The 10,928-nt window shown below is 39.7% G+C and overlaps 1 protein-coding gene across 1 annotated transcript; it reads left to right on the top strand.

Annotated features, from left to right (window-relative positions):
• The first annotated feature begins 683 nt into the window (after window positions 1-683).
• prc1b (protein regulator of cytokinesis 1b) lies at window positions 684-9,329 on the top strand. The gene is made up of 15 exons (XM_072671380.1): window positions 684-694; window positions 2,016-2,148; window positions 2,242-2,364; window positions 3,023-3,256; window positions 4,188-4,358; window positions 4,472-4,621; window positions 5,035-5,182; window positions 5,264-5,400; window positions 5,501-5,596; window positions 5,816-5,962; window positions 6,132-6,242; window positions 6,385-6,498; window positions 6,630-6,806; window positions 7,848-7,876; window positions 8,786-9,329. Exons 1-15 carry the CDS (start codon window positions 684-686, stop codon window positions 8,832-8,834), a joined length of 1,830 nt encoding a protein of 609 aa, XP_072527481.1. The 3' UTR covers window positions 8,835-9,329.
• Window positions 9,330-10,928: the final 1,599 nt, after the last annotated feature.

Below are 10,928 nucleotides of genomic sequence, written 5' to 3'. Positions count from 1 at the left end.
GCTTTTATTGAACCTGAAAAAGAAACGTCAGTATCGAAAGTATCGATGTTTCAGTATCGATCCTCCCACAGCCCGAGCACCACAGAAGCCCCCGAGCAGCTGAGAGGGTCTATCATACCCCCACCACACCCCAGGACGCCCACTACACTAAAGATGACCAGCTAACTTTTATCCAACCAGATCTGCATATAAGCCCCATGCTCAATTTTGGGATGCCCCATTCTCAATTTTGGGATGACCTGGGGATGAGGTGGGGTGGTAATCGTCCCAACATCTGGACCTCACTAGCTCATCTGGTCCTCCAACAAAAGGAGGATGCACTATATTTAATACCCTGGAAGAAACAGGGAATAAGCAGGTGTCCACATACTTTTGTCCATTTAGCTAGATGGTGCGTGTGGGGTGAGCAGACCCGGCCACGCCGCTCCTCTGGGGCTCCGGACGAGTGACCGTTGATTGCGTCATCGAAGAAAATAGCCCGGCGCCAGAACACCCCCCCCCGCGCGCGCGCATGCGCAGGTCGCCACCTCGCTGGCCAATCAGAAGCCGGGGCGCATATTTTGACGCGTGTTTTGAATCAGACAGAAACGGCTGAGTGATCGGGTGGGTCACGGCTCCGTCCTCCTCCACCTTATAGCTAGAGCTTTATAAACGACCAGAACCTGCTCCACCGGCACCTTAGGATGAGGAAAAGGTCAGTAACTACATCGTCTGAATCCGTTTGCTTGTCTTTTTGTGTATTAGCTGACTGACAGTTGACCACTAAAGCTAGTTAGTGCTACTTGACAGTCCACACATGTGTTCTCGCTAGCTAACAGCACAGCATCCACCTCCAATCTGCCCACTTTAGTCCAGATTGTTGAGTTAAATCACTTGAATTTGAGTTTTTTACTAGTTATGTACAGTAAAATGTGTCCTGAATTCGACCCATCTGTGGTAGTGAACATACACACACACACACACACACACACACACACACACTAGTGAACTAGGGGCAGTAAGCACACACACACACACACACACCCAGAATGATGGGCAGCCAACTCCAGCGCCCGGGGAGCAGAGAGGGTAAAGGGCCTTCCTCAAGGGCCCAACAGTGGCAGCTTGCCCAGCCCGGGTATCGAACCCACAACCCCCCTGTCATCAATAGCCGGGAGCTCTTACTGCAAGTAGCTCACTAATGTCTTTTTATTAATTAAAATTTATTGCTTTATTGGCATAACTGTCTTAAATACAGTTCATTAAAGCTGAACATACTTGTGAATTATGCCAAAATAAGGCATATCTATTGTTATTAGGGGGAGTGGCGGCTGGGATGTCGATAACAAGGTTGTGGGTTCGATTCCCGGGCTCGGCAAGCTGCCACTGTTGGGCCCTTGAGCAAGGCCCTTTACCCTCTCGGCTCCCCGGGCGCTGGAGTTGGCTGCCCACCGCTCTGGGTGTGTGTGTGTGTGTACTCACTGCCCCTAACACATGTGTGTGTGTGTGAGTGTGTGTTCACTACCAGATGGGTTAAATGCGGAGGACACATTTGTACACTGTACTGTACAGTGACAAATACGTGCACCTTTACCTTATTATAATATAGTAATAATAATAGTAATTAAAGAAATTAAATTTAAATGGATATTTTGACCCAGATATTAAATAATATGGCTAAAATGATAATAAACTGTAATAAATGTATTTGTATTCACAGTGGGCGGAGGAAAAGTGTTTCTCTTAGCCATGGCTCTGTTAAATAGAGCTGCTTTTCGGGATCCATAGCTATCACATTACACACTTACATACTAGTAACAAGGGATGAATTTAGGGACGTCTGTCCTCTGCAGTTTTGGACTGATATTTGTTGCAGTATTGAGATATTAAAAGACTCCTCGTGCTACGATGCAGGTTCATGGTAACTAAACCTCTCAAAGGTTCACAAAAGTGCAGATAACTAGTGCAGCCATATTTTAACCACCTGTAAGGATAACTATCTGTCCATGTTCTCTTTTCTTCCATTATGTCTTCAGCGAGGTGCTTGCAGCCGAGTCCGTGGCATGCCTAAATAAAGCACTGTGCCACTTGAAGGACATATGGGAGGAGATTGGGATCCCGGAGGAACAGAGGCTGGAGAGAACAAATGTGGTTAAAAACCATATCAAAGTGCGTATGAAGTCATGTGATCATGCCATGCCGTGTCACTAAACCAAATACAAGTGGGGATCTCTGAAGTGTGAATGTGATTTTACATTTCAGGGCCTTCTGGACATGATGATAGCAGAGGAAGAGAACCTGCGGAAGCGTCTCATGACCAGTATTGAGTCGTGCCGTAAAGAATTGAGCAAGGTGTGCTCGGAGCTGCAGCTGCCTCCATTTCAGGCAAGTATCTGTTAAAGGTGGAGGAACTGTAGCTACATAATTGACTCTAAAATAGTGTAGTAAAGGTATGAGCACAAATGCTTTCTCACAAGTAAAAACGGCAGTTTATCGTGGACATACTTACAGTTGTTAGTGACTCACTTATATCTCACCAATGGAATTGATGTAAAGAGCCTCCGCTATGTTTGACCATGAATATGGTTGGATGATGGACATGTCAAAACTGGACATGATCTTTGTTATGAAAGAAGTGCTAAGCATACTCATGATATACATAAAAAGGTGTATCATATTATAAATGACATCCTTTTATTGCCCATCCCCAAACATTTATCAACACATTTATCTCGCACAGCTCATTTGAACTAACTCAGACTTTGTCAGACTCTTTAGACCCCTTAGACCTGGGCTGCTCAGATCTACCCCTCAGATCCTGGTCCTGGAGATCTACCATCCTGCAGAGTTTAGCTCCACCACTCTAACACACCTGATCCAGATAATGAAGGCCTTTAGGAGCAACTGATCAGTAGAGTCAGCTGTGTTGGATCTGAACTCTTCAGGGTGGTAGATCTCCAGGACCTGGATTGAGCAGCTCTGTCTTAGACGTCATTGCTTAGTGGCTGATCCTTCCACTCAAAATTTGCTTTTGCCTTTTTAGGAGGAGAGGTGTAACACAATGCTCCAGCAGGAGAAAGACATCCGAACCTGCCTTGAGGTTATGTTGAAGGAGAAGAGTCAGAGGATGCAAGTGCTTAAAGCCTTAATAGAGCAGGATCAGGACCTCTGTGACATTCTGTGCTCTGACCCATTCAGTATTTCTGCCGACTCAGTTCCGTCTCTTGAGCAGCTGGACAGCTTTCGGGAGCACATAGCCAGACTCACAGCAGAAAAGGTAGGTCATTGTTTATTTACTGACTTAAGCAATCTGATTGCAGTCTTAGCAATGAATGTCTTATGAGCAGAGTGATATCTGTGTCGGTACAGTATCCCCTTAGAAACAAAGCTTAGATTTGACTAATATTTGACACTGATATTTGGTGTTACGTTTACTTTAGTCCAGTTACGGGTGAATATGTAGGCAACATTAAGCTTATTATGGCAAAATGTCAGTGCTTTTATCACCCTTCAAATGAATGTTACATACATTTATATATGTTAATTTAAGTTGATTACTCATTTTTAAATTTTATAAATGTATGTGTATCTGTATTGGAATCTACAAAGGGAGGTATGCTCTTGAAAAGTATGACATAACAGCTTTAAGATTTCTTAGTGCATTAGTTCATTCCTAGTCCTAACCCCTGAAACGCTAGGCTTATTAAATAGTTATTACATCATATACATATAGAATTAAATAGCTACCATGAAACAAACACATAAATTGTGTAGTCATTGAAGTGTGGATCCACATAGAGGACATTTGGGCAATGGTGCATTAAGCTAATGGTAGTTAGATGTACCTTGCCTTAGTGCAGGGCAATATGACAATATTTTATTGTTAAATTTTGTTACCGTAATAACAATATGCTTTTCTAAGCATATTAAGGAGATTATTAGTGCTTAATAAACACTGATCAGCTGCAGGTTTCATTGCTTACAGTGTAATTAGACTGGAGTAATTAGATGAAGAGCAGCAGATGTTGAATAAAAATCACCGTATTCAGTAGAGGAGAGTATCTGAATAATAGGTTTTAAGAATCTGTCACTACTGATGTATTTAGTCTGTGAGTTGTATGTATGTATTGCAAAATAAGTCTTTAAATATCGTGATATAGTATTTTTACCATATCGCCCAGCCCATTCCTTGTATGCTTTTTATTCAGGAACAAAGACGTAGCAAGTTCATTGAACTGAAGAAAAAGATAATACTATGCATGGATGACCTGGATCAGTTGCCTGAGACGAGTTTCGAAAAGGATATTGTGTGTGAGGAAGAAGAAGCCTTTTGTCTTTCCATAGACAATATTGACTCCCTTAAAGTCCTCCTTCACCAGGTAAGGATGTTAAGTGCCCCCCATCCCACCCCACATACACATGCTCAATCACAGATATTCAGCTCTGATTAAATGCCACAGTACGCGAAACCCCTGTTGTTAAATTGTTTCAGCTGGAGAGCAAAAAAGCTGAGAACGAGCGCATCTGTGGATCCTATCGAGAGAAGATCCAGGAGCTGTGGGACAGGTTGCAGATCCCACAGGAAGATCGTGATGCTGTTTCTGAGCACATGACCCTATCCAAGAAAAGAAACATGGAAGCCGTAAGTAGACGGGCGTCTTGTCACATACACTCTATGGCCAAATGTTTGTGGACACTCCTTATAATGACCACATTTAGCTATTCTAAGTTGCACCCATTGATGACACAGATGTGCAAAAGCAGAAACACACAGTTCGTATAGTCCCTTTAGAGAAGTATTGCTAATAGTATAGGACTCTGAAGCAGATGAACATGAACTTTTTGGCATTATGCCTAATGCCAGGCATGGGCTAGAGGGGTATAAAGCTTGGCAATTGGGGAATCTAGTAGAAAGCCTTCTTCCCTGTATCGTAAAGACAGTATCTCTAACAAAAGGAGCATAACCCCTTGTAATACCCTTGATTTCAGAAGAAACTTAATGAGTGAGTTGGTGTCCTAATACTTTTGTCCCCCCATCCCCGTCTGTGTTGGTAGTTGCAAGCTGAACTCAGCCGTCTTGAGGAACTAAAGCTCAGAAACATTAAGGACGTTACCACAGCTATTCGGGACGATATTGCTGTGTTCTGGGAAAAGTGCTTCTTCAGCACTGACCAGCGGCAGGCTTTTGTACCTTTCTATGACGGTAGGCATGGATTTCAGAAATATCCCAGACATATCTGCATCGTTTCTACAAGTTATATAAGACATTTTTTATTTTCTTCAGACAATTTTAGTGAAGAGCTTCTGAGCTTGCATGATGCTGAGATCATGCGACTAAAACAGCATTACGAAGATCATAAAGAACTTTTTGAAGGTGTCCACAAATGGGAGGAGAGTTGGAGACTTTTCTTGGAACTTGAAGTAAGTAATAGGGAGGTAGTAGCAGACGTGAAATGCTGCTTCAATCTACAATAATACAGTAATATCTTTATCCTGTGTTTATGTATTTTATTTTTTTAAGAAAAAAGCTACAGATCCGTCCAGATTCACAAACAGAGGAGGCAATCTTCTCAAAGAAGAGAAGCAAAGGACTGATCTTCTCAAAAGTCTTCCCAAGGTAATTCGTTCTACACTACAAATAAAATGTGTCTTAAATACTAAAATGTTCATTTTGTATTTGTATATAAAATGTTCAAAGTTGTATTGTACTACAATAGCTAATATTTTAAGGTTAACCAAAAGCTTTTACAGTATGTCAACAAGTTAATAAGAACGTTCCACATATGAATAAAATCAGCCTGTATAAAACAAGCTCTACTCAATATCTCTCAATTAGCTGGAAAAGAAGCTGAAGGCCCAGATTGAGCTGTGGGAGCAAGAGCAAGAAAGGGAGTTCCTGGTACAAGGTCAGAAGTTCATGCAGTTTGTTGTGGAGCAATGGGAGCTGCATCGGCTTGAGAAGGAACGGGAGAAACAAGAAAGGGTATGCCTTTGTTTGTATGTTTTGTGTGTGTGTGTGTGTGTAAAGAAATTGCATTTAACTACTCATGAATTCAATACACCTTGAGTCAGTATGATGTTCTGATCTGCTACTTTTTTGTCTAATTTATTAAAAATTTATTACTTATAATCCATCAACTTTTTTCTTTTAGCAACTTAAAAAAAACAAGCAAACGGAGGAGGATATGTTATATGGTACTTCAGTGCGGACACCCACTAAACGAAGATTCTTGGGGAGTATGACACCTTGCAAGGCACGAAAGGTAGTAACATTAAATGAGATTTCTTTTTTAATTACACATGCATCTAATTATATTAATTCCTCCCTGTGATTTTATGGCTTTAGCTAATTCCATCTATTCATGCATGTTGGTTGCAGCACTAACTGACCTTCATTTCCCTCAGCTCAATGCTACCTCCAGCACCTCCACTGGCACCTCTAACAGCACTATGCGCTCTGCATTTGGTGGAACTGTCTGCCACTCACCTGTCTCCCGCCCCCCAATCTCTGCCAGCAAGGTTAGTGCAGGGCCATAACAAACATGAGCTCCAGTCATAAGATCAGTCTAAAGCTGAATATGAGTTGAATATGACCGTTTACACAGCAAAGTCACATCAAGTCATGTTCTTATATTTTCTCTCTGAAACAGGGCACTGCAGTAAAGACCCCTGGCCGTGGAAAGCCTCCCCATCAAGGACTAATGGAACGCAACAAGGAGAATATTTGCAATCTAAACTCCGCTATAAGTGGTGGGTTGAAGACTCCAGCTAGCCCACAGCGTAACTTCAGTATTAACTCTGTCGCCAGCACCTATTCAGAGTTTGCGGTAATTTCTCTTTCTTTTTGTAATTTCCATGGACAACACACAGTCTACTCAAAGAGCAGAAAGGGTTCAACTTAAATTAAATTAAATTAAATGTTTAACCTGGTTTATTGATATTTTTTTATATATTGTGTTTGACATTGCCAACTCAAGAGAGGACATTGCTTGCAGTAAATCAATTTACTAAATATATTTTCAGTATTTCATTATTAGCTACATAAATAAGTTGAGTTTTGTGAGCATAATCCATCATACACAGACATTGTCTCCTGCTCATTTAAACACTAAAAATCTATTTATCAATATAACAGTGTTTTTGATCCAGTCTGTGTTAAAGGTGTAATATGCATTCCAGCCACAAAATCAGTGTAGTATTAAATCAGATCTATGCCATTAGAAATCTGAATTTATATGCTGTGTGCACATTTTTGCAACCAAGACCTTTTTACATTTTTTTAAAATATCAACACAAGCTCCATATCCAGACATGTCAGTATAATACAATACAGCTAAACAATAGACATAGCAGACAATGATCCAGCTGGGTGTGAAACTATTTTTAAAAATGTGAATTAAAAGAAAATCAGAGCTTTTGAGAAACTGATTACACATTTCATTTGGAATATTTATTTAATCATAGATCCTCAAATGTGAAATTCAGTTTTAGAATTATAATTTCTTCACACACCATCATATTCAATTTCACTTCAAGTCAATTTTAGATTTTTGAAGTTTAAAATTGCACATAGGTACCATTCAAATTCCATGAATTCAATTTCTAAGGTCATGTAATATGGAAATCTGTGTAAGCAGTAAGGATACGCATGCTGCAAAGCTTTTTGTTTGCTACTGATGTGTTCAGATTATTTTTCATATATTTTTCATATACAATCTGATCTCTTTACCCTTAAGCAAACTAAAAAACCCTAAATCAGTAAAGCTCTGGTTTAGTTTCTCCAAATGTTTTTGGAAATGATAATTGTTTATTTAGCCATAATTTATATTGCCTTGATGTTTGATTAATTCTGAAATTTGTTTTAAAAGGAAATAGCCAGCGTTGATTCTGTTCAAAGGTTTGTTTGAACAAATGCATTTTTGGCCCAATGCATGCTTACCTTAACACTCCTGCTGCAGCTCAGTGGCTTAATTTGCTGTGAGCTGAACATTTCTAAATTGAAACTTTGCTTTGTTTTAAAAAGTGCCAAATTAAATTGTTGGACAAAGAAAAGAACCCCTTGCTTTAAAAAAAAAATCAGCTATTTAATTTTACCCACTGAAGTTTTAAAAGCAGAAATATCCCATAATATTAAGTCTAGATATGTCAGTATCGTAGTCAGTATAGTAATACATCAATACATACAGTAGACAGAGCAGACAAAGTAAGCCAGAATTAAAATAAAACAATAAGGTTTGGAGGTTTAAATCAATAACAATAAATGAGGTTTAATGTAATAATAATAATTATAATAATAATAATATTAATAATAATAAATACATTTAGATTTAAAATAATCTGTTATGCAGTGTTTGAATTTGGCTGTTCAACTTTCAAACTTTTCAGTGGATCTGTCTTTTTATCCAACTGAGCTGTTGCACATGTATATTCTGTAGTCTTTAATCAGTTACTACCACTGACCTGCTGTTTGGAGTCAAACTGTGTGTATCATATAATACATATTAGCTCTTTTCACACTTTCTCATCGCCACACCATTTAACCTGATAACTACTAACTATCCTCATCTGTCTCTTTACCAATTCATCACTGTCAGATCTCCCCACCCCTCCCCAGTCTGTCAATTACATAGACATGCTTAGTCTTATTTTACTGTTTACACTTTTTACACTATTGTAACTGTTCCGTTGCTCTGTATTATCATCTACCACATGTTTTAACATGAGGGAAATGTATATTTTTAGGTTACAGTATAGTGCATTTACAGGGCACACTACTAACATTGTTGATGGGTGTTTTCTTCCACAGCGAGATCTCTCCAAGGCCTCTAAGTCAAAGTGCACACCAGAAGTCTTGAACTCAACTGTCACACAGCTCTGATTGCACGTGGGGGATTCAGACTATTAGTATTGGAACTGGATCAGCAAATACTGCATGACACGATCAATAACAAAAAGCTTTGATGTTCACAATTTAAATGTCTGTTATTTTACATTGTATGTGTAAATAAGGGTAATATATGTAATGCTTCTTAAAGAATCTGTACCGAATATTTACTGTTAATGTGATTAACACTAGATTTAAAAAGCACAGTTGAAGGTCCGCTTATCTAAGATGTTTATGTTCATGTTAAGCAAAATCATCTGTCCCTTGTAACGTATTTACACGTAAGTAGAGTGGTGATTGGGTATATGATTTAAACTAGGCCAGTGTTGCCTAGCTCCAGTCCTGTAGTCCACCTGTTTTCAGACGGGTTTAGTGAAGGTGGGCAAGAGTAGTGGAGGTGGGAACACTGGGCTAGGCTGTAACCAGCGGTGTTACCAAATGTACTACTTTAAAGTCTATGCCTATCATGAATGTTTTGCACAATATGTTGTTACAAGTTTTTGTATTTGCATTGTACAGTTCACTATATAAAAATGATTTTTGAACACTGTCAGTCATCATTTATCAACACAGTATGATAAATAAACGGTAAATGCCTCACAGTCTTTTATCCAGTTGGTTTAACAAGTGGTCTGGAGCCATTAACCCCTCACTACTGTAATCAAGTTAAGTGAGTAAAGGCCACTTTGCTATGCTTAATCCTCTTTATCAACTAGCTCAGGTCACAGATTGCTTTTGTTCCTTTAGACTACATGACATACGATTTGAAAGGCCAAAGTTCATATCCCATGCCTTAAAATCTTTTCTGATTATAGCCTCATTTTAAATTAGGCCTAAATGCTGTAGTCCAGATGTTGCTCTTTTATGTTGCGTAAGACATGGTGGTTGGTGTGGCGCAACAGGTAACACCACTACCTTCCGGTGAGCTACCACACCATGTGGGAGACTGGGGTTCGATTCCTGGTCTGGGTGACTATGCTGCGCTACACTAATAGCAAGACTCCTAACACTATGTTGGCCCACCTTTGTAATGCGAGTTACCTTGTAAGTCGCTCTGGATAAGAGTGTCAGCTAAATGCCATAAATGTAAGACATAAAAGAGCAAGAGACAGAGGTGGACATGGAGCATGTGGGACAGTAAATAGTTGGACCCGTAAGCCTTATTTGTTTATTTATTTGAATTAATTTAAATTGATCATTTTGTTCTGTTTTGTCAGGGGCATGGGCCTGTATTCATTATATATTGGGAGTTTTATATTGGGTGTGCTTATATACAATATTATCTATTATATCTTACCCTAACTTTAGTACCTTAGGAAAGAGACGAATATACCTAAATTATTTTTTAGTCCTTTTGTTTCTCTCATCCATATAAATAATATATAAACAGAAAGTGTTCATTCCCTAATCATGCTTAATACCTTATAACAACAACTGAGCTGAGCGAATGTCCCTTTATTGTCATATACACTGGAACAGCACAATGAAATTTGTACTGTACAACTGGGGTTGTAAAGCTGGGGTCAGAGCTCAGGGTCAGCAATGCTACACTGGCCATGGGAGAGAGTGGTAAAGGTAAGGTAAGGTGCACGTATTTGTCACTGTACAGCGAAATGTGTCCTCTGCATTTAACCCATCTGGTAGTGAACACACACACACACACACACACACACACACACAGGTGGGCAACCAACTCCAGCGCCCGGGGAGCAGAGAGGGTAAAGGGCCTTGCTCAAGGGCCCAACAGTGGCAGCTTGCCGAGCCCGGGAATCGAACCCACAACCCTGTTATCGATATCCCGGCGCTCTAACCGCTGAGCCACCACTGCCCCAAAATGGACCTTGCTCGGGGGTCCAGCAATGGTATCTTGGTGGATCTGGGCATTGAACTCACAACCCTGTGATCAATAACCCAGAACCATACCTCCTGGACCCCACTGCCTAACTGCCTTCTACATTAAACCAGCAGTATGTTGCTATTACTTACATATTTAAAATAATATTTTTTATTATTATTTAATTCATATTATTTTTAATGAATTAATAAAAAAAACAATATTAGCATT

The sequence above is a fragment of the Salminus brasiliensis genome, chromosome 25 (assembly GCF_030463535.1).
Source record: "Salminus brasiliensis chromosome 25, fSalBra1.hap2, whole genome shotgun sequence".
NCBI lineage: Eukaryota > Metazoa > Chordata > Actinopteri > Characiformes > Bryconidae > Salminus > Salminus brasiliensis.
Note: the sequence above shows the minus strand (reverse complement) of the source record. Positions and strands in the feature narration are given on the sequence as shown.